The following is a 21080-nucleotide window of genomic DNA, read 5'->3' as shown; positions in this document are numbered from 1 at the left end:
TGAAATCTCTCTGTGTATGATTCCCCATTCCATTCCCCTTGGTTCTGCCAAGTCCAGCCTGGGGAAACTGGGATGTGTGGACAGAGAGGACGACTGAGGTCACTCCATTTGAGTGGGAACCTTAAGTGGGTTGGTATTTATGGATCAGGGAGTAAGACAACCCTCACTTTCTATTCTTCCTTTCTTACCCTTATCTCTTGTATGACTTTCCTCTTCTCCATCTCCTTCCTTCCTCAGAAAGTATCCCTCCTTGCTCTCTTCATGTTTTTGGCCCAAGTATTTTTACTACCCACAGAAACAAATTTATTTTACATTGCAACCCAGGATGTGTGTGTGTGTGTGTGTGTGTGTGTGTGTGTGTATGCCTAGTTGCTCAGTCATGTCCAACTCTTTGTGACCCCATGGACTGTAACCTGCCAGGCTCCTCTGTCCTTGGGCATTCTCCAGGCAAGAATACTGGAGTGGGTTGCCATGGCCTCCTCCAGGGGATCTTCCCAACCCAGGAATCTAACCCAAGTTTCCCACATTGCAGACGGATTCTTTATCATCTGAGCCACCAGGGAAGCGATATATAAAAACATATACATATACAAATACATATACACATATATTACTAAAACCAGTTTCATGAAACAATCCTGAGTATTATATACAATACGTGCTGGCATTTTCTCTTCTCTTCTACTTCATTAAGGGGAAAAAACCCTTTTTCTGACCATAGGCTTTGGCTTCACAACTCACTACGGTCTCAGGATCCTACCGTTTTAGTCTCCCTCCTCTACTCTCCCCAGCACTGAATTAAAGAACTGATCCCTTCTGATGCAATTAATGCCAGAATGGTGTGTTTCCTGGGATGTGTTTGAAAATACTCCCAGAAAAAGTCCCTCAAAAACAAAACAGAGAGATATAGATAAGATTGGCAAAATGTTGCTATTTGCCTCACCGGGGTGTTGGCTTTCAGTGTTTGCCATATTCTTCTCAGTACTATTGTACATTTTGCAATTTTCCATAAAACATTTTTTAAAAATAATGTGGTAGAAAAATATATCTAGTAATAGTACGTTTTTTTCTTTGAAGAACTGAATAAAATTACACTTTTTCTGTACGTTTTAAAATGAAGCAGGTATTTGTCAAAAATTATTACCTTAAGGGGTTCTTTAGAGGGCCACATGCAAGTGGAACCATGTGGGTTTGAAGTTTTGGGTAGGTGTTTATTTTTGTTTGTCTCTCCAGTGGTTTTTGTTTCCTTCTTTGGGCTAGAGAACAGGAAGCTACTGTGCCCAGGGTGGGGCAGCAGAGGCTGTACATAGCAAAGGCCCAGGGCAGCGCTGGTAACTTAAGAGTGTCTGCAGGGCTCGGAGGAGTTTATCAGATTAACCCAGAAGTTCAGGACCAGGGGAGCTGAAAGGAGAGGGGGCGGAGGGCCACAGAGGAAGGTGAGCGCTTAGGAAGCCAAACTCTGTCATAAGTGAGAGATTCTTGTTTTATCACTTCCTGCTCCTGGTGTATACAACATTCCACTAACCGTCTTTCTACCTTCTCTCTTTTTCCAGGTTTGGACAATTCCAATAGGTATGTGTAGGCTTTGTGACTGTCATCGGTCCATCTCGAAATGCCCTGTTATAGAAAAGAGGGATTGTAATCAAGAAATGCCCTAAATTTCTGAGTCATCATATAGTGGGGAGAACCGCCTGTTTGAGGGGCGTTGTTTTATTTGGAATGTTTCATTTTCTATTGTAATTTGCTGCCTAGGTTCTGGGCCAGGCTTGCCATCAGTATTGAGACTCTTGAAGGCCCTGCTCAGTATCTTTACTAGTTAGCCATCATTAGGAAGGGCACTGCTCTGCAAGCATGCCCTCCATGTTCAAGGCCAGAATCCACCTGCTTGTTTTCTGGCTGGAAACTGAGCCAACTGCAGAGAAAGACTTTCGCTCTTCAGTTCAATTCAGCTCAGTCGCTCAGTCGTGTCCGACTCTTTGCGACCCCATGAATTGCAGCAGGCCAGGCCTCCCTGTCCATCACCAACTCCCGGAGTTCACTCAAACTCATGTCCATCGAGTCAGTGATGCCATCCAGCCATCTCATCCTCTGTCGTCTCCTTTTCCTTTCTCTCTTACTCTGTCCTAATTAGTGGGCTTTCATAATTCCTGGAGCCCGTGCTTGTGATGAGTAACTAGATGATTGTTCTCTTCTTCTTCTTCTGCCCCACCATCCATCCCTCACCACCAAACAGGTCACTCATGAGAGGAACAAAGGTGGCCGGTACGGACATCAGGAAGGAAGTGACCAATGGAGTCACTCAGGGGTCCAAACCGGATGGCCTGGATGCTGCTGCCGAGAGTAAGAACCACCCCAGCACCCAGCGAGGCGGCTCCCCGACCTGGGCCACAGGGAGCCAGCCTCAACCCCCCAGGGAATCTGAGCTGGAACCACTGGGGAACTCCCCCAGAAAGGGCCAGAGGGCCCCCGTCCTGCAAAAGACCTCCAGCACCATCACCCTGCAGGCAGCAAAAGTCCAGCTGGAGCCCAGAGCGCCAGTCCCAGGCACGCCCTCTCCTTCCAGAGAAGAGATGGAGGGGCCAGCTGCGTCCCCTCCAGACACCCTCTCCACCAGGCGGTCAGGCCTGGGAAGCCGGGACACCATGGGCAAGGTTGCTACCAGGAAGGTCCCCATGGAGAGCCAGAGGGACACCACGTTTCCCAAATTTGAGAACAAGCCCCAGAGCCAGGAGGTCAGTGAAGATGAGCCAGTCGAGTTCAGATGCGAGGGTGAGTAGAGCGGCCTGAGGTCTCTGGTATGCATATGGTAGCCCCTCGGGCGGGGGGGCCACTCCCTTCCTTCAGCTCAGTGGTCGGAGCCTCCTGTATCCACCATCACCTTGGACTAGAGTCCCCCACCCCGGCGAAGCACTTGATAGGGGTCTCCCCTCAGGAGATGCTCCCTGCAGTGGCCCATTGTTCATGGTTGAAGAGAGCACTGACCCCGAACCCTGATTTTTAGCCCCCACCATGGGAAACCTGTCACCACCATGGCCACCAGGAACAAACCCCAGGGTCCCCTTCTGCAGGCTCTGGCTGGTCTGGAGGCCTGGTGTGTCACTTGGCACTCTCCTCCCAAAGGGCCCCAGCCTCTGTCTTGGGGAGGAGGGGGAGGGTAAGCGAGTAGATCCCAGCCAGAGGGCAGTGGCATACCAGCTGAGCCCGCCCTCAGGCTCAGTCCCTTCATCACCCACTCCACCCCACAAGCACTCTTGGGGGCCTCACGTCCTTCACCTGGCCATGTAGTTTCAGGGATCCCAAAACCTGAAGTGACCTGGTTCCTGGACGGTGTCCCCGTGAGGAGTCAGGAGGGCAGCATCGAGGTTTACGAAGCTGGGGGGACCCATTACCTCTGCCTGTGGAGAGCCCGGGCCCGGGACAGCGGGAGCTACAGTTGCACAGCCACCAATGTCCGAGGCCAGGTGTCCTGTCGCTGGACCCTCCTGGTGAAAAGTGAGTACATCCCTCAGGGTCCCCTGGCTTCTCTGTGGGAGGACCTTCATGGGGTGCTTCACACATGGCAGTGATGTCATCTCCTGCAGTCCCCTGCCCAGGGGGTACCACCCAAGAGAAACCATTCCTGCCTACTGGCTAAGGTCAAAGGCATTGCTCCAAGGGAGTGATTCCTGATGGGAATTCACAGCAGATCACCTCAGAATAGACAGGCCCAGCCCAGCTGTGAGCTACCTTTTTCTAGTTCCTCAGGTGCCTGTCTGAGGGCGCACTTTGAGCCAGACAGACACACTTAGAGTGACATGAGGTGATGTGGGTGCCCCTCTCTTCTGCTCATTGTAGTATCTGTTTATAAAAGTAGTGCATGTGCAGTGTGAGGAATTTAAACAATGTGCAATCGTATCGCTCGGAAATAAGCGTTTTTTTAATTTTTAAAAATAAATTTGGCATTATGCTGTTTGTAAACTGGTTGCTATTCTAATTTGTTAATGTTCCATAGGCATTTTTCAGTATTCTTTCTATACTTATTATGTCGTTTGAAAACACGCTTTGTAATGACTATATATTTCCTAAAATGATGTCTAGCCATGGCCTTATTGTTGTTTCCATTTAGATTGCTTTGACTGTTTCCAGTTTTTTCCTACTGTAACAAAACTGTTTTCAATAGTCTTCAGTTCAGTTCAGTTGCTCAGTCGTGTCTGACTCTTTGCGACCCCATGGACTGCAGCATGCCAGGCCATGCTGTCCATCACCAACTCCCGGAGTTCACCCAAACTCATGTCCATCGAGTCGGTGATGCCATCCAGCCATCTCATCCTCTATCGTCCCCTTGTCCTCCCGCCCCCAATCCCTCCCAGCATCAGGGTCTTTTCCAATGAGTCAACTCTTCACATGAGGTGGCCAAAGTATTGGAGTTTCAGCTTCAGCATCAGTCCTTCCAATGAACACCCAGGACTGATCTCCTTCAGGATGGACTGGTTGGATATCCTTGCAGTCCAAGGGACTCTCAAGAGTCTTCTCCAACACCACAGTTCAAAAGCATCAATTCTTCAGTGCTCAGCTTTCTTTATAGTCCAACTCTCACATCCATACATGACCACTGGAAAAACCATAGCCTTGACTAGATGGACCTTTGTTGGCAAAGTAATGTCTCTGCTTTTTAATATGCTATCTAGGTTGGTCATAACTTTCCTTCCAAGGAGTAAGTGTCTTTTAATTTCATGGCTGCAATCACAATCTGCAGTGATTTTGGAGCCCAAAAAAATAAAGTCTGACACTGTTTCCACTGTTTCCCCATCTATGTCCCATGAAGTGATGGGACTAGATGCCATGATCTTAGTTTTCTGAATATTGAGTTTTAAGCCAACTTTTTCACTCTCTACTTTCACTTTCATCAAGAGGCTTTTTAGTTCCTCTTCACTTTCTGCCATAAGGGTGGTGTTATCTGCATATCTGAGGTTATTGATATTTCTCCTGGCAATCTTGATTCCAGCTTGTGCTTCTTCCAGCCCAGCGTTTCTCATGATGTACTCTGCATATAAGTTAAATAAGCAGGGTGACAATATATAGCCTTGACGTACTTCTTTTCCTATTTGGAACCAGTCTGTTGTTCCATGTCCAGTTCTAACTGTTGCTTCCTGACCTGCATACAGGTTTCTCAAGAGGCAGGTCAGGTGGTCTGGTATTCCCATCTCTTTCAGAATTTTCCACAGTTTATTGTGATCCACACAGTCAAAGGCTTTGGCATAATCAATAAAGCAGAAATAGATGTTGCACCCACCTATCTCTCTGTGAGATTTCCCCCTACTTTAAATGCTATTTAGGGACCCTAGAGCCAATGTCCTACTGTTGAGGAAATTAGTAAACCGCAAGGGTAGAGCCAGCACATTTCAGGCTGTTGGAAAACTTATGAGACAAATAACCTTCACTTACTTTTTCAGCAAGTAAGTTGCAAACAAAAAGGAAAGAAGGGACAGCCTGTAAGAAACTTAACTGAAAAGACACAGGAGACACCAATAATCACAATACCTGGACTTTGCATGGATCCTGATTGAGATACCTTAAAAAATTTTTTATAAGAAAATCAGGAAAATTTGAGCATTGATAAGATATTCAATATAAAGGAATTAGTGCTATTTTTAAGATGTGATGATGGAATCTGTGGTTTTTTTTTCAAAGTCTGCATACATTAGATATATAAGTTGAGTTACTTACTAGTGAAATGATAGAATTTCTGATCATATCAGAATCCATGTGTGTTGAGACTTGGTGTAGGGTATGAATGAAGTGAGACTGGCCATTATGAAAGTTGAAAAACAAGTATATGATGATTCACTAGACAACTTTTGTATGTTTCTGTCTACTGTTGTGTGTGTTTGAAATTTGTTATAATAAATGTTTCAAAAAAAAAGAACCTAGTTCATTCACACAGTAGGATGCCGTGCAGCCAGTGGAACAAATGGGCCTGACCTGTAGACTCTGGTGGTGAGACCTGTCCAAGTGGGGATGAGCCAAGCACAGAGAGGATCGTGTGTATCATATGCTGCTTGCGGTAAAGGGGGGAAAATCTATGTACACAAAGCAAACTGATGCTTGTATGTACATAAACATTTCTGGGGAGGCCCCCAATTTCCTTTAGGAAGAGAAAGTAGGGGTCTGTAGGAAAGGGTGAGAGATAGTCTTGTTTTTCACTGTGTACTATTGACTTGCTTCTTAATTGGGAATTTTACTACATTTGTGAATTCCTTTGCAAGGAATATTGCCCATTCATTTGGAGGTGGAAGTGCCTGTAGGCAGAGGTCCCAGGTCAGGAAACCTGACCTTCATCTTTCGGGGCTATGTGTTAGGGTGGGGGACTCACTTGGCATCATGGCCACCAAAGGTTAAAAAAACAACAGGCTTTGGTTGGAGCATTAGCTATTATTATTAAATGGAAACTATGCATTGAGCCTGTACCTACACAAATTGGGAGTGGAAGACAATGTTGATTTTAAGCCATCACAGAGCTGAGGGAGAGGGTAGAAACTGGGCATGCCACAAAGCTTGCTGTTCTTACCAAGATTCAGCTGCATGATCGTTTTAGAATGGAAGTTCCTCAGAATGCTGCAAGTGTTTGGTTAATTTCCAGAGTTCTGAGAAAGCTGATGTTGAGTACTTTGCCAGGGCTCTTGCTCCTTGTCTGGTGGAGAACTTAATGGGAGTCCTAAGTCCTCCATCCCTGAAGTCTGGCTTGCCTGCCTTTCTGCTTGGCTGTTCTGAAGTCTCCAGAAGGCTTCACCAAGATGCAGGCATCTAACACCTCTTTCTCTTTCTTCCTATCACTGCAGAAAAGCTGCCTGCTTCCCTTACCAAGACTTCTTCCATCCTTCCCAGGCCCACAAGAAATCAGGTCTAATAATGATTGACCTTCCCACCATTTCTTCAGTCTCTCCCCCTCTCCTTATCTAGAGACCCCTTTCTCCTCCCTACAGGCATGATCTGGTCTCACCTCATCTAAAAAGGAAAAGAAAATCTTCCCTCTGCCTCACTGCCCCTTACGTTCCCAAGTTTTCTACTTCTTTTACCCCAAAACTTGCTGCTAGTCCAGTCTCTCTGTGCCCAGCTTCCATCTGATGATAAGAGCTAACACCGCCCTGAAAGCCTGTGGAATGAGTCAGGCTTTATGCTCAAGACTTTACTTGCATGACTTCATTTGGTAATCTCAACAATCTTAAGAGATAATCACAGTTACACCCATATTCCAAATGAGAATACTGAGCTGTAGTGAGGTTAAGCGACTTGCTCAAGGTCCCATGCCTTGTAAAAAAAAAAAAAATGCATATTTCTAAACCATATTGGTCTGACACAAAAGCCCATGTTGTCTGCAGTGCCTGCTAAGGGGATTTCTCTAATGAGGGAAGTCGAGGCCTCCTGGGAGCAAAGGGGCGGAGGTGGTGTCTACCCTCACTTGCCTAGGTAAGCTGGCATCTCTTCACCCTGTACCTGTCCATTCAGATGCGCCACATTCTGACTGTAGCTGTGTTCCCACTGCCTGCTTTCCTTTTAGGGTCCCCCTGGGCTAGAGGAGGAGGTGTGGATGTAGAGTCAGAGAATTGGGTGTGAAGCCTTGCTTCACCACTGGGCTTGACTGTGGGAAATTATTAACTTCATCTGTAAAACGAGCTAAAGATAGCAGTCTCGTGGCATTGTCACTGTCACCTCTGGAAAAGTACCTAGTAAGCCCTCGAATATTAGTTTTTGCCCTAAAACCTTTGTACTCTCAATATAATAGAGTTTTCCCCTCATCACTGTATTGAATAGCTTCTCTGAAGAGTACCACTGGGCTATCGTCTCATCACAAAATCCAGTTGCCTTAAATCAGCCACCTGGACTCTTCTGCAGCATGTTCTGGTTGTTGTAGAAAAGGTTTTCTATCCCCATTGCTCTTAATTATGGCCCCCAAGCAAAACGTTCTCCAACTCACCTATGTAGAAGTCTTCTGTAGAGTTCAGCTCAGTGGTTCTCAATGAAAATGTGGGGGATTGAGGCCCCCAGTGCTTCTGAACTACTGGTCTAGATTAGAAAACTAGAACTCACATAAGTCCTTGTCACTTGATCCTGTCTTGGACTTGAAAAAAAAATAACTATAATAATTTAAAATTGAAATGTCCTCACCAGTGGGCATGTGGTCTTTCCAAGTAAAAAGATATTCACAAGAGTGTTCAGGGTCTTTTTGTTACATACAATATTTTAGTGTTCATCCTTGTATCTTTTGAGTAAACCATAACAGAATACTTCTAATGTATAAATACATTTTGGGGGATTTTTTTCTGTTTTTTTTTAATACTTTTAAAATATGTGGACCATTTCTAAAAGTTTTTATTGAGTTTGTTACAGTATTGCTTCTGTTTTATGTTTTGGGTGTTTGGTCACAAGGCATGTGGGGTCTTAGCTCTCCAAACAGGGATCAAGCCCACACCTTCTGCATTGGAAGGCAAAGTCTTAACCACTGGACTGCCAGGGATGTCCCTATAAATTGTTTTTTGAGTCAGTTTAGGTGATTTATGTTTTCCTTAAAAAAATCTATTTTATCCATGTTTTCAATCTAATGAAACATTTCAGCCAAGGATTTTTAAAATTAAAAAAAAAAAGTGTGCAGGGTCTGATGGGACACTTCAACAACAATATAAGACAGGAGAAAGTAGAATAAGACCAAGATAAGGGGATGAAGGAGCTCGGTGGATGCTCCAGGACAGTGAAAGTCCAGACAAGACAGGAGGGACCCGCGTCCTGGAGAAGAGGCTGGCCCGGTCCTGAGTACTTCCAGACATGGAGTGTCTTGTGATGATGAAAAAGACCCTGCAGTCACCCTGCTTCAGGCTCCAAGTCTCCACATGGTGGTACTGCCTGCTTCCCTGTGTGATGATGGGTGAGGCAAAGCCAGGCCACTGAGAAAGCAAGCCCTGGGTGCCCAGAGCAGTGAGGTGGCTGGCTGTGGTCAATCCGCAGCCTGGGCTGGTGGTCATCTGAGACGGCCTGTCTGTCCTTTGCCCTCACAGAGCCAGCCGTGATGGAGGTGGCCCCATCATTCTCCAGTGCCCTGAAGGACTGCACCGTCGTTGAGGGTCAGGACTTTGTGCTGCGATGTTCAGTGCAGGGGACCCCATTGCCTCGAATCACTTGGCTGCTCAATGGTGAGACCCCCTGCTCCAGCCCCCCGAGCCTTTGGCCTTGCCTGAATTCCTGCTTAGCTTCCCCATATATCACTCTGAATTATTTATGCATGAGAAAGAAGCATGGAGTATAGAGCGAGCATGGGACCTGGGAGTCTGCCAATGCCTGGCTGGGGACACCGGGCAAGTTTTACCCCTCTCTGAGCCTTGAGCTCCTCATCTACAAGAATGAGGCCACCTACCTTTCAGGGTGCTGATTGTGAAAGTCAAATTAGATTCCTTATATACAACAGTTGATGAGATGCCTGGCACATAGGTGCACAAGCAATTTAGCTTCTTTTCATACAGCCAGGCTCACAAGTAGGCTCTCAGTAAATATTTGTTGAGTCAATAAGTGAACAAAAAACCCCACAAATTAATGAACCACACTAGCAGTTGCTCATAGGATCTTGCCTTTTATTTAGTGGCAGGTGATTTAGGGGTTCATAGACCAGTAATCCTTTTTAACAGTATAGTCCTATGGAAACATAGGACTTTCTCAACTTTCTTTTTGCCAAGTAAAGTCCTTTGGACAAAAAAATAATTATTACATATTATTACCCTTCTCTCTCTCTCTCTCTCTTTTTGTTTTAAAGAAAAAAGCCTTTAAATTCCAAAAGTGTATATGGGAGAACTCTATCACTAGAACTGAAATAGTCCATAAAATTGATGAAGTTGAATTGCTCTGCTTTTGGGGGACCTTAGGGGAGGCTGAAAGGGCGCCTGCCCTTGTCCTCCTCTGTATTGAGTGGTTGGGTGACCCTGGATGCCCCACTTTACTGCCCTGGGCATCAACCTCTTTATTGGTGTGGAGATGGATTGGAACAGAGGTTTAGGGTCTCTACCAGCTCTCGCAGCTGATGGAATGAACGCTTTAAGGGGTCGGCAGCCCATCACCCGTGCACCAAATAGTCCCCGGGCATCTCTGCACTGTTGCCATGTTGTCATGAACCTGCCTCGTCAGTATGGTTTGCTCAGGCTTTGCTAGAAATGATCTTTAGTCAGCGTAGGAAGTGGCCTTGGTGTCTCCCTATCTGTGGACTTCTTGGGCAGAGAGGTGAGAATGGGGGTCTCCTCCTCCACCCCTTACTACTGACAGAGCTCCTGTTGGATCCCACAACTGTCGGCACAGAGGTGGCCTCCTTGCAGCTGGAACACAGCATGGATGTTAAAGGCTAGGAACAGATCTGAACAAGAGCGTTTCCCTCCCGCTTGGCTCAGGGTCCAGGCCAGGCGTCAAGAAACGTTGTCTATAAAGGGCCAGATGGTAAATGTGTCCAGCTTTGCACGCCACACAGTCTCTGTCACAACTACTCAATTCTGCTGTCATGGCACAAAACACAGCCAGAGACCATATGTAAATGAACGCAATAAAACTTATTTATAGACACAAATGTGAATTCATATAATTTTCACACACGTCATGAAATATCCCTCCCTTGATTTTTTCCCAACATTTAAAATATGTAAAAACTATCCTTTACTTTCAGACTGTACAAAAACAGGCTTCAAGTGGGATGTGGCCTAGGAGTAGGAGTTTGTTGACCTCTGATTTACGCTTCTCCAGACTGAAAGACAACCCAACTTCTTCCTCTTGAATCGTGGTATTTTCACACTGATCCCACTAGAGGGCGATCATGCACAAGTCGGGGACCCTTGGCCGCCAACTCTGGTTTTACCAGTGTTGGAGCTGTGTCACCCAATTCTGAGTGCCCTGAGCCAACAACTCCTTTCTGGGGCCACCGTTGCACCCCATGCTTGAGGAGTCAAAATGAGCTATGCTCCAGTAAAAGGGGAGCTCTCAAACAGCTTGCCAGTACAGATTTCGACAGCAGAGGCATTTTGCTGGCAGTTGGGGAATATACTGGCATTCTCAAGAAACAAGAGCTTTTAGGGACACACACACGCACACACACAGAGCAGTGTTCAGTCCTGACAGTAGCAGGATCCTGGCCCCTTGGGTCTCCCAGCCCCCAGCCCCACCTCTGTGAAGTGCATCGGGCCAGCGGAATCTCTTCCCTCTGGCCCTGTGGCTGGCTTGGCAGTCTCTGTCTTGGAGATATGAGTGTTGCTATGAGCAGAAGAAAACATTGCATCGTGCAGAGAAGACCTCCTTCTGCCCTTTCTCCCTCTCCCGCTGCCCACCCCTGTTTTACGAAGTGCAAACCAGGACCCTGGGGCTGACGGGAAGGATCTGATAGCTGCTTCCTATATGGTGAATGGACACATTCCTGCTCTAAGGCCAGGACCTTCAGTAATGAAATTTTCTTTTTTCCTGGAAATGAAAACTCACATCCCGAGATAATAAAATCCTGGGAACGTATAACATTAAGGAAACCACTGAATTTCATGGCACACACTTCTGTCTCCATGTAGGACTTTATGGGACCTGAATAAAGGGCCTCTCATGCAAGGGACTCTTGGACGAAGGGGCCAGAGTTGTTTTTTTAATCCCCTGTCTTTATCTTTTCTGTGAATCCTAAAATGCAACTCATTGCAGCATTAGGTTGAGGGCGAAGAATCGCTTCCGATAAATATCTGCAGTGGGAAATAGGCTCATTGTTTCTGGAAACATCTAAAAAGAGCTGGGAGCCTCATGTGCAGTCTGGGTGAGGTCCATTCTGCCTGAGGCTGGGCTGTGGGCCAGGTGACCCTGTGAGATTCTTTCCAGGCTCAGAATAATGTGAAGTCTAGGATGTGTATCTGGGGACTATTTATTTAAACAGAATGCACAGAACTCTGTCCCTTTCCTGCTTGTATTCTAAATGCCTCTAGAATCTCTCCTCCAAGTCCTACCAGCCCCAGTCTTGTTCCTCCACCCTCACAATCACCCCTTCTCCTTCACCTCCCTGGCTCCTGCCTCTTTCTCTCCCCCTTGAGCCTCTGTCCAGCTGGCTGGGGGTGGTCCTAACACATCATGAACCCTCAGTGGGCCTGAGCAAGTGTGGGGAACCCCAGCGTCATGACAGCAGCCACCCTGCTGAGGACAGGACTCCCACCCCTCTGCCAGCTGCTCCCTGGCCTGAGCCCTCCTGTGCTTCTCTCCCCAGGACAGCCCATCCAGTATGCCCACTCCACCTGCGAGGCTGGCGTGGCCGAGCTCCACATCCAGGACACCCTCCCAGAGGATGATGGCACCTACACCTGTCTGGCTGAGAACACCGTGGGGCAGGTGTCCTGCAGCGCCCGCGTCACTGTCCAGGGTAGGAGCCTCTGGGCAGCCCTCTGTGTTGGCAGAAACACCTTTCCTGCCAACACATCTGCTTTGGAGAAAGGGCACCGCACCTGAAGGCAGGCAGGTGGAGGCAATGGCCTCCAGGAGCTCACAGTGTCCAGGGTCTGCCACCGGAGACGGATGTGCAAGCCCAGTCCTCCACCCCCACCCCACTGTGGCTGAGGGAAGATGCAGGGGAAAGAGGCAAAGACACCCTTGGTTCTAGAGGCTTCCAGTCTGATAGGCAGAAAACCACACCCACTGAGAGAGGACGAGCTCCTGTAGGACTCAAGCTCTCACAAACGACCCCTCATGCACTGGGGGATGCGGGGACACCAGGTAACAGGTGCCGGTACTGAGGCTTCCAGAGAGCCCATTTGTCCCCTGCTTCCTTCTGCCCTCCCTCCCTGCCACCCAGGCTTGCTCTTGCACCTCAGCAGCCTGGTGTCCAGCAATCTGATTAGCATGGTCATCATGCATTGATCAGTGCCAAATGTTTAGTCCCAGAAGTCCCGGGGGGGGAGCCACAGACTCAAGACAGCTATCTGGGCTGTGGCATTGGTGGGCATGGTGACAGAGCTGGAGAAGGTCTTCTTGGGCAGGGTGTTCAGGTAAGCCTGATTCCCCACCCTCAGCTGGGCCCGGGCCCCCAGGTCCCACAGTGACTGGGGACTGAGTGCTTAGACCGGGTGTGGCGTGCCCTGCTTTGCCAGCAGCTCAGTAGGAGACACGCCATCTGGCTCTGTTCCCCCAGGCTCAGCCTCTTGGGGAGAGTCTTCTTGTATCTGAGCAGCAGCCTTCCAGGGGGCCTTAGAGGTGGTTTCGCTGAAAATGGGGAGGGAAAATCATATGTTGGTTACCTCACTAGATACTGTCACCTCACCTGTATTTTCTCGATTCTCAAAAACCCCAGAAGCCGGGTTGGAGGGGGCAGCGCTCTTCCTGTCTTTCACAGAAGGGCCTGGAGGTCTCAAGAAGTCAACGTCACTTGCCTCGTGAGCCACACTGGCCTTTGGAACCCAGATCTCCAAGCCCCTGCTCACTCCCTGTCCTTTTCCAGAGGGCAAGTCCCCTGGCCCCAGACTGGGGATGACCCTCACCCCAGGGGCTAGGCAGTGTCACCCCCGAGGGGTAAAGGAATGGCACTGACAGCCTGTCTGCCTAGGACGGAGACACGCTCTCCAGCCTCTCTGATTTCTCTGTGATTCCTCCCGAGTGCCTGACATGGAGTCACCACCTGGGGACTGGCTCTGCCTCTTCCCAGGAGGCCCTCGCATCCCTGCCTGACTGTGGCCCCAGGAGCTTGTCAGCCTCATTCTAGTTTACAGTCCATCTGTTCTTTCCTCACGGATCTCACTCATGGCTGATTGAGGGGTCTGGGGAAATCTTGGATCCAGGCCAGAGTTGCTGCTCCCACCTTCCCCCACCCCTGGGCTCTCCTTGGAGGTCCAAGAGGCCTACCCCAAAGTGGTAGTGGTGGAGAGGGTCAGAGAGGTGCATGATGCTTGTGTGGTCTGAGCCCCGCTGGCTGGCTTCAGCCAAGGGCCCTGCTGATCCAGAGCCTGTCCTGGGCTGCCTGTGTTTAGATTGGATTAGAGGGACCCCACTGAGCTAACAGTCCCAGTGGAGGTGGGGGTCCCCAGAAGAGGGGCAAGAAGACTCTGGGGCCATCCTCCTCGCCCCCTAGGTCTGTGGGAGGAGTGGGACCTGGATGGTTGCCCATCCGAGCATGTTTCAAAGCAGAAACAGAGAGGTCCTGTCAAGGACTCTGCCAGAGCTGTTTGGATCTGCTCTGAAAACAGCCCTGTGTGAGCAGGACATCCCTCTAGCCCCCCCGCCCAGTGTGGGGTTTGACTGGCCTGTGAAGGCCAAACAGAGGCTCAACTACCATAAATGGTGAAGGAGGCTGTAAGACGTGGCCACGCTCCGGCCGCAGCGCTGGGCTGTCTGCACAGGATCGGGGAGGCTGAGCCTGGCACAGTGACACCCCTGGCTCCATGCCCAGGGCACCCGGGGGGCTCTGGTCCACGTCCCACACTGGCCTCAGCCATGGAGTTTTTCTTACTTTATTGGCAGCTTGTTTGGCTGCAGTCTCTGTGGTGGCTCAGAGGGTGGGAGATGACCGTAGTGGAGGCATTTGTCCCATGCAGTGCCGACCACTGTCCCGGCCTCTCCCTCAGCTGCCCAGACCTGGCCTTTCTGTCCCCTCTGTGTGGCCACAGGCCACAGCTGGAGTGTGGACCAGGCTCCCTGGCTGTAAGTCCTGCCACTAGGCTGCTGCGTCCTGCGCTAGTGACGTGGGACGTGCTCAGGAGTCCCAGCCTTTAAGCAAGACGAACTCTTTCCAAATGGCAAGTCTAAGGAGCGGTGTTACCAAAGGATCAACTCTGCTGCACTGGGTGGTTGTTTTTCTGTCTGTCTGGTTGGTTTTGGTAAAAGGAAAGGAGAGTCAGAATTAGAGAAAGCCAGTGTTGGTCCAGACACTAAAGCCATAGTCTGAGCACCCTGTTCAGGGAATTTTGGCCACAAGAGGGTGCCATTCATCAATACCTCTCCCTCCGCTGTTCTTGTTTCCAGGGAGGAGGGGTTCTAGGGCAACTTTTGCTGGAGGAGAGTTTAGCAGATCCAGCTAAAGGCCAGACGTGGTGCTTTTTCTCACCGCTTTAGCCTTTTGCCAAGGTTTTGGCAGCATCGAGAAGTTGCTCACTCAGCATTCTGATGGACCTTCTGCACCCTCTTTTCCCTGCTCTGTTCTCTCCTCTGTAACCCCCTCCTCCCCAAATCTGACTAACTTCTTCCCACAAATGTCACTTCTCTTAACTGCTGTACCTCTCTTATCACAGTACTTATTTACAAGCAAATTTTTCCTGAGCACCTCCTTGGTCCTAAACATTGTTCTGGGGAAGCTGCCATAAACAGAAAACAGGTCCTGTCTTCCTGCCTTTTACATTCTGATGGATGGTCCAGAGCTCGCTTAATCCAGTATTGACAAGTGCTATTAAGAAAATGGAAATAGAGAGGCGGTGGAAGGGATCCTTTCTTAGGTGCGTGCTAGAGGAGACCTCTTGGGAAAGGTGACATTTGAGGGGAGACCTCATGAACTGGAAAAAAGACTGCTCCAGGCAGGTGGTACAGCAAGTGCAAAGGCTCTGAGTTGGGAACAAGAGCAGCCTATTCAAGGGCCAGTGAGGCTGCAGCCAAGGGAGTGGGATAGGGGCAAGTGGTAGAGGTTAGGTTCACCAAGAGAGGCAGGAGTACATCATGCAAGTCTCTAGAAGGGCAATGAGGGGAGAAAGCGTTTTGTCCTAACATGAAATTTCCTCTAAATGCCTGTTCAACTGCCTTTTTTGCTAACCTGTTAGCTCCCTGCAGGCAGGGACCATGTCTCATTATTGCATGTAGCACATGTCCTACTGTGTGAACATGTGTTCAGTGAATGGATGAAGGAAAAATGGAGGTGGGTGAGTCTCTGTGGTAGTGCAGGGGGCATTCCCTCCACCTCCTCTCTTGCCTGGTGGCTCAGGGCTCAAGGAGGTGCTCAGCAAACCTACACGCTAGCTCTCAAACGTCCCCCCAACAAATATTCCTGCTTTCCTCCTCCCGTACTAGGAAACAGTCCCCAGTAGTTAACCAGGCCATGAAAATCTTCCCTCCTGACCCAGGATAGAGCCTAAAGGATGATTAATCTAAATTCCTGCAGAACCCAGGAAGATGAGAGGAGAGTAAATATTTCAGTGTGTATGCACTGGTCATTGGTGCGGGGGCTTCCTTAGACTAGAATCTTTTTAATTTCTCTCACCTTGGAGTATCTTTGTCAAGGCTAAAATTCTTAAGTGACTATAGATTTATTAACCTGCTAATGTGCCCATTTAGACAGAGTGTCTCAGCCTAATGGTTTGTTTATTTAAGTGAAGGCCTGCTGGGCTCTTAAAGCACCAAAGGACATAAAATGTAGATAAGTTAAATTTTTAAAAACCCTGATTTCTAAAATAAAAAATGAAATGTAATAACCATATTTACTAGAGTGTTTGTTTTGATAAAGAGCCTCTAATGAAAGTAATGGGCACCAGGGAATCAGCCATTCTCTGGACAGTGAAAGCATCAGTAAGAGCCCAGCTGGCTTTCAGATTAGTGACAAGCCCTCTGCGGGGCAGCTTGGAACACTCTGTGTGTGTGTGTGTGTGTGTGTTTAGTCGTGTCCAACTCTTTATGAATCTGTGGACTGTAGCCCACCAGGCTCCTCTGTCCTTGGAATTTTCCAGGCAAGAATACTGAAGTGGGTTGCCATTTCCTTCTCCAGGGGATCTTCCCAGCCCAGGGATCGAACTTTCATCTCTTGCATCTCCAGCACTGGCAAAGGGATTCTTTACCACTGCACCACCTGGAAAGCCCCTTGCTTTAAGCACTGACAGCCTCTTAAATGTACTAAAAAAGAAAGTTCTGGGGGCTGGTGGTAAAGAACCTGCATGCCAATGCAGGAGACATGATTTGATCCCTGGGCTGGGAAGATCCCACATGATATTGGACAGCTAAACTCATGCTGCACAGCCACTGAGCGTGTCACACCACAGCCTCCTTCTACAGTCACTGCAGGCCATCTGTAGCATTTTTTTACTTGGAGTCCTCGGTCAGGAATGCCATCCAGAATTACGGTTTTGTGTTCCTAATGGCAAAATGCGATCCGTGCTTTGACAGTGTGGTGGAGAGTGTGGTTTCCAGAAGTGCCTCCAGAGGACACATGGGCTGGTTTGGATGGTTTGCCTCTGCGTTTAGAGTTTGATTATAACTCCTAAGGCACTAAGAAGGCTGTGGTTGTAATATAGTCCCACTTCCCATCTGGCAACCCTATCATTACTGGTCAGAGATTCTTTGGGAGGGGGAGGGAGGTCATATGTCGTTGTTTCCTTTCATTCTTTTCCTTTCTACTTCTTCACATTTGCTTCTTAGGGTCTAGAGAAATCAGTGGGGAGAAGGAAAACCAAAAGAGAGGGCACGGCTATGGAGGAAAGGCTTTCTTTTCATGCCCAACAAGTAGACCATTTGCTGACTCTCCAAGTTGGTTTATTTAGTTAGACAGACTTTTTTTGGGAGAGTGTTCACAGACATCCCTGGAGAGGGATTTGCACTGTATGTAAATGCCCTGCCAATGGGGAGCGGCTGGGCAAAGGTAACCCTGATGAGCCCTTGAGTCAACAGTCCTGGAGTTTAGGAAAAGGAGGAGGCCGGACTGAGACCCCTGGACGCTGCTGGATTTTGAGCACCATATCAAGGAAGGAGGGAGGGTTGCGCTTCCAGAGCTGTCTTTCACTGGTGATTCACTGAATGTCCATAGTGTAACAGGGTGAATAGTATAAAAGTGTGTGGAGTGAATTGGATTTACTGTTGGAAAGATATTTTGCATTTTTATGACTAAACAAAATATTTCAATTTCAAAACTTAAGGAAAATCTTTAGTAGCTCAGAGATGAAGGCAATAATTTTCCCTCTCCCTAACTGCATCTTCAGGAGGTCCATGTGTCTGCACACCTGAGAGGTGTGGGGGCAGGGGATGTAGGAAGTAGGGGAGGGCCCTTCCATGTCCATTTTTTTTTGGTGACAACCTGTGGATCCAGGGATGTGGTGTCAGAGCAAGGAAACTGCTGACAGACAGGGCCTGAGGCTCTGACGGCAGGACTTAGTGAAAACTGTGACAGGCAGTGCTCCCTCTTAGGGGGAGCCCTGGGAAGCTCTTTAGATGGTAGAGAATTCTGTCTGTTTCATATTGGTGTCATCATCTGTTTAAACACTTAAAGGTGACATCCTTAATTTTTTATTTTAATCTGACACAAGTTTTGAATGAGCTGGGAACCTTCTAAGGGCCATTTTCAAGGCAAACTACTCATGTACATTTAATGTGAATTCAGTCCATAAACATGGGGCACTTTAGAGAGTGGTAATTTAGCTGGTAAAAGTTGACAGGTGGAAAAAACTTCCAAGAGAAAGTGTCTAAGGAGAAACTCGGAAGTGTTTTTCTTGCTAAACCCTTGTAAAGTGAGGAAGGATTCAGAAGGGAAGAACAGGGGAATGATTGCAGTACAAAAGAAGACACTTGGATCCACACCAGCACCATAACAAAGCTGTAGGGGCTTCTTAATTTTCAAGCCCAAGAAAGCCCAAGGCCTTGCTCATGTCTCCAGTTTTGATGAGCAAGTTTATACCAGTTGTTGTGGTTGTTCAGTCGCTCAGTTGTATCCGACTCTTTACAACCTCATGAACTGCAGCACACCAGGCTTTCCTGTCCTTCACCATCTCCCAGAGCTTGCTCAAACACATATCCATTGAGTAGGTAATGCCATCCAACCATCTCATTCTCTGTCACTGCTTTCTCCTCCTGCCTTCAGTCTTTCCCAGCATCAGAGTCTTTTCTAATGAGTCAGCTCTTTGCATCAGGTGGCCAAAGTATTGGAACTTCAGTTTCAGCGTCAGTGTGACTAAAGTATTGGAGCTTCAGTTTCAGCATCAGTCCTTCCAATGAATATTTAAGATTGATTTCCTTTAGGATTGATTGATTTGATCTTGCAGTCCAAGGGACTCTCAAGAGTCTTCTCCAACACCACAATTCAAAAGCATCAATTCTTCAGCGCTCAGCCTTCTTTATGGTCCAGCTCTCACATCCATATATGACTACTGAAAAAACCATAGCTTTGACTATCTAGGCCTTTGTCGGCAAAGTAATGTCTCTGCTTTTTTAATACACTGTCTAGGTTTGTCATAGATTTGCTTCCAAGGAACAAGTGTCTTTTAATTTCATGGCTGCAGTCACCATCTACAGTGATTTTGGAGCTCAAGAAAATAAAGTCTGTCAGTGTTTAAATTGTTTCCCCATCTATTTGCCATGAAGGGATAGGACTGATGTCATGATCTTAGTTTTCTGAATGTTGGGTTTTAAGCCAACTTTTTCGCTCTGCTCTTCACTTTCATCAAGAGGCTCTTTAGTTCCTCTTTGCTTCCTGCCATAAGGGTGATGTCATCTGCATGATATACTAGTTATTGTATGAGAATTAATGAGAAAAGTAGCAAATAGCACCTGTTGTGTGGATGCTTAACTTCCTCTAAATAAGAGCTTTTCAAAACCTATAATTAGGATTATATAAGTTCCTGTAAGTGTTAAAACGAGACCATCAGTTATCATTTTTAATGAGGAACATTGTTTTGATAAATGATCTAATCAGTTAAAGCCAGTTTGTTTTGTTTAATTCCTGTAACGACTCCACACTCTACTTTTGAATGAACTCCATTCTACAGATGAGGAAAACCAATGCTCAGACGTCAGGTCAGCAGCCACAATACGCCAGCTCACAGGCAGCCCCTCTAGGCCTCCAGTTGCCTCAGCCCACATGCTCATTGTGCTGCTCTGGGTCTCTGAGAAGTCATTTGTTTGATACTTTTGCTTCCCCAGAGCAAGAGTTTTATGTTTAAGTTCATGACTAGGGACTGTCTTCAGAAACAGTTTCTGATGAGTCAAAACGGAGCATAAATGGCCAAGGAGGGAAAACTTGGAGGGCCTGTGCTGTGTTTAGTCACTCAGTCATGTCTGACTCTTTGCGACCCCCTGGACTTTAGCCTACCAGACTCCTCTGTCCGTGGAGATTCTCCAGGCAAGAATACTGGAGTGGGTTGCCATGCCCTCCTCCAGAGGATCTTCCCAAGCTAGGGATCGAACCCAGGTCTCCCACATTGCAGACCATTTCTTTACCATCTGAGCCACCAGGGAAACCCAAGAATACTGGAGTGGGTAGCCTATCCCTTCTCCAGGGGATCTTCCCAACCCAGGAATCCCCCCGGGGTCTCCTGCATTGCAGGCAGATTCTTTACCAGCTGAGCTACTAGGGAAGCTCTTGGGGGGTCTATATAGGCTCAAAGAGTGGTCTCTCTCTCTGTCTTTGTCTCTCTCCTTCCTTCTCTCTCTCCATGTTCCTTTCTTCTCCCACCTTCTCTCTCCTCTCCTCTCATTCCTCTATCCCTTTCCTAAGTCCTGCTGTAGTTTAATCTACATGACATCATTTTTTACTTGTCAATAAACTGCTTATGGGGTTCCCTGGTGGGTCAGACAGTAAAGAATCTGCCTGCAATGCAGGAGACCCAGGTTCGATCCCTGGGTTGGGAAGATTGCCTGGAGAAGGGGATGGCTACCCACCCCAGGATTCTTACCTGGAGAATCCAATCAATGGACAGAGGAGCCTGACTGGCTACAGTCCATGGGGTCGCACAGAGTTGAACGTGACTGAGCATGTGCACTTCTTATAGCCGCTCTTAATCTCAGTTCTTGTCTTTCCCACCAGAGGACAATCCTGTTCCTTTTCCCTTCTCTCAGTGTGGAACAGAGCCCCCAACACCCGGGTACCCAGTTAATGGCAGAGAGAGCCAGTGAGCGAGTGGAGGGCCATTGGCTAATTGACCAAGTACCTGAGCAACAGACAAGTTCACTTCAGAAATTTAGTCCTAGGCCATTAAATCAAGGAGCCTCAGCCCGCCCTAGATTCCAAAGAGAAAGGGCCCTGTGGGCTTGGTCTCAGCAGACCAGAGGAAGCACAGCTGTGGGGGAGACCTGGGGTATATTTAATCCAGCCCCATTTGAGCTGGGTTGCAAGTCTGCCATTGCATCCCTCCTCCCTTGGTGTACCACAGCCAGAGTCTGCCCTCCCC

The 21080-nt window shown here is 48.0% G+C and overlaps 1 protein-coding gene across 2 annotated transcripts in view; it reads left to right on the top strand.

Annotated features, from left to right (window-relative positions):
• Window positions 1-21080, top strand: part of MYLK (myosin light chain kinase) — a 192371-nt gene that overhangs the window by 67813 nt on the left and 103478 nt on the right. For both annotated transcript variants that reach the window (XM_005893405.3, XM_070370247.1), the window contains exons 6-10: window positions 1554-1572; window positions 2234-2769; window positions 3286-3492; window positions 9030-9164; window positions 12233-12385. In XM_005893405.3, the coding sequence (XP_005893467.2) occupies window positions 1554-1572; window positions 2234-2769; window positions 3286-3492; window positions 9030-9164; window positions 12233-12385 (1050 nt within the window). The remainder of the gene's footprint in view (window positions 1-1553; window positions 1573-2233; window positions 2770-3285; window positions 3493-9029; window positions 9165-12232; window positions 12386-21080) is intronic.

The sequence above is a fragment of the Bos mutus genome, chromosome 1 (assembly GCF_027580195.1).
Source record: "Bos mutus isolate GX-2022 chromosome 1, NWIPB_WYAK_1.1, whole genome shotgun sequence".
Taxonomy (NCBI): Eukaryota; Metazoa; Chordata; class Mammalia; order Artiodactyla; family Bovidae; genus Bos; species Bos mutus.
The sequence above is the reverse complement of the archived record's forward strand: the minus strand, read 5'-3'. Positions and strand labels throughout refer to the sequence as shown.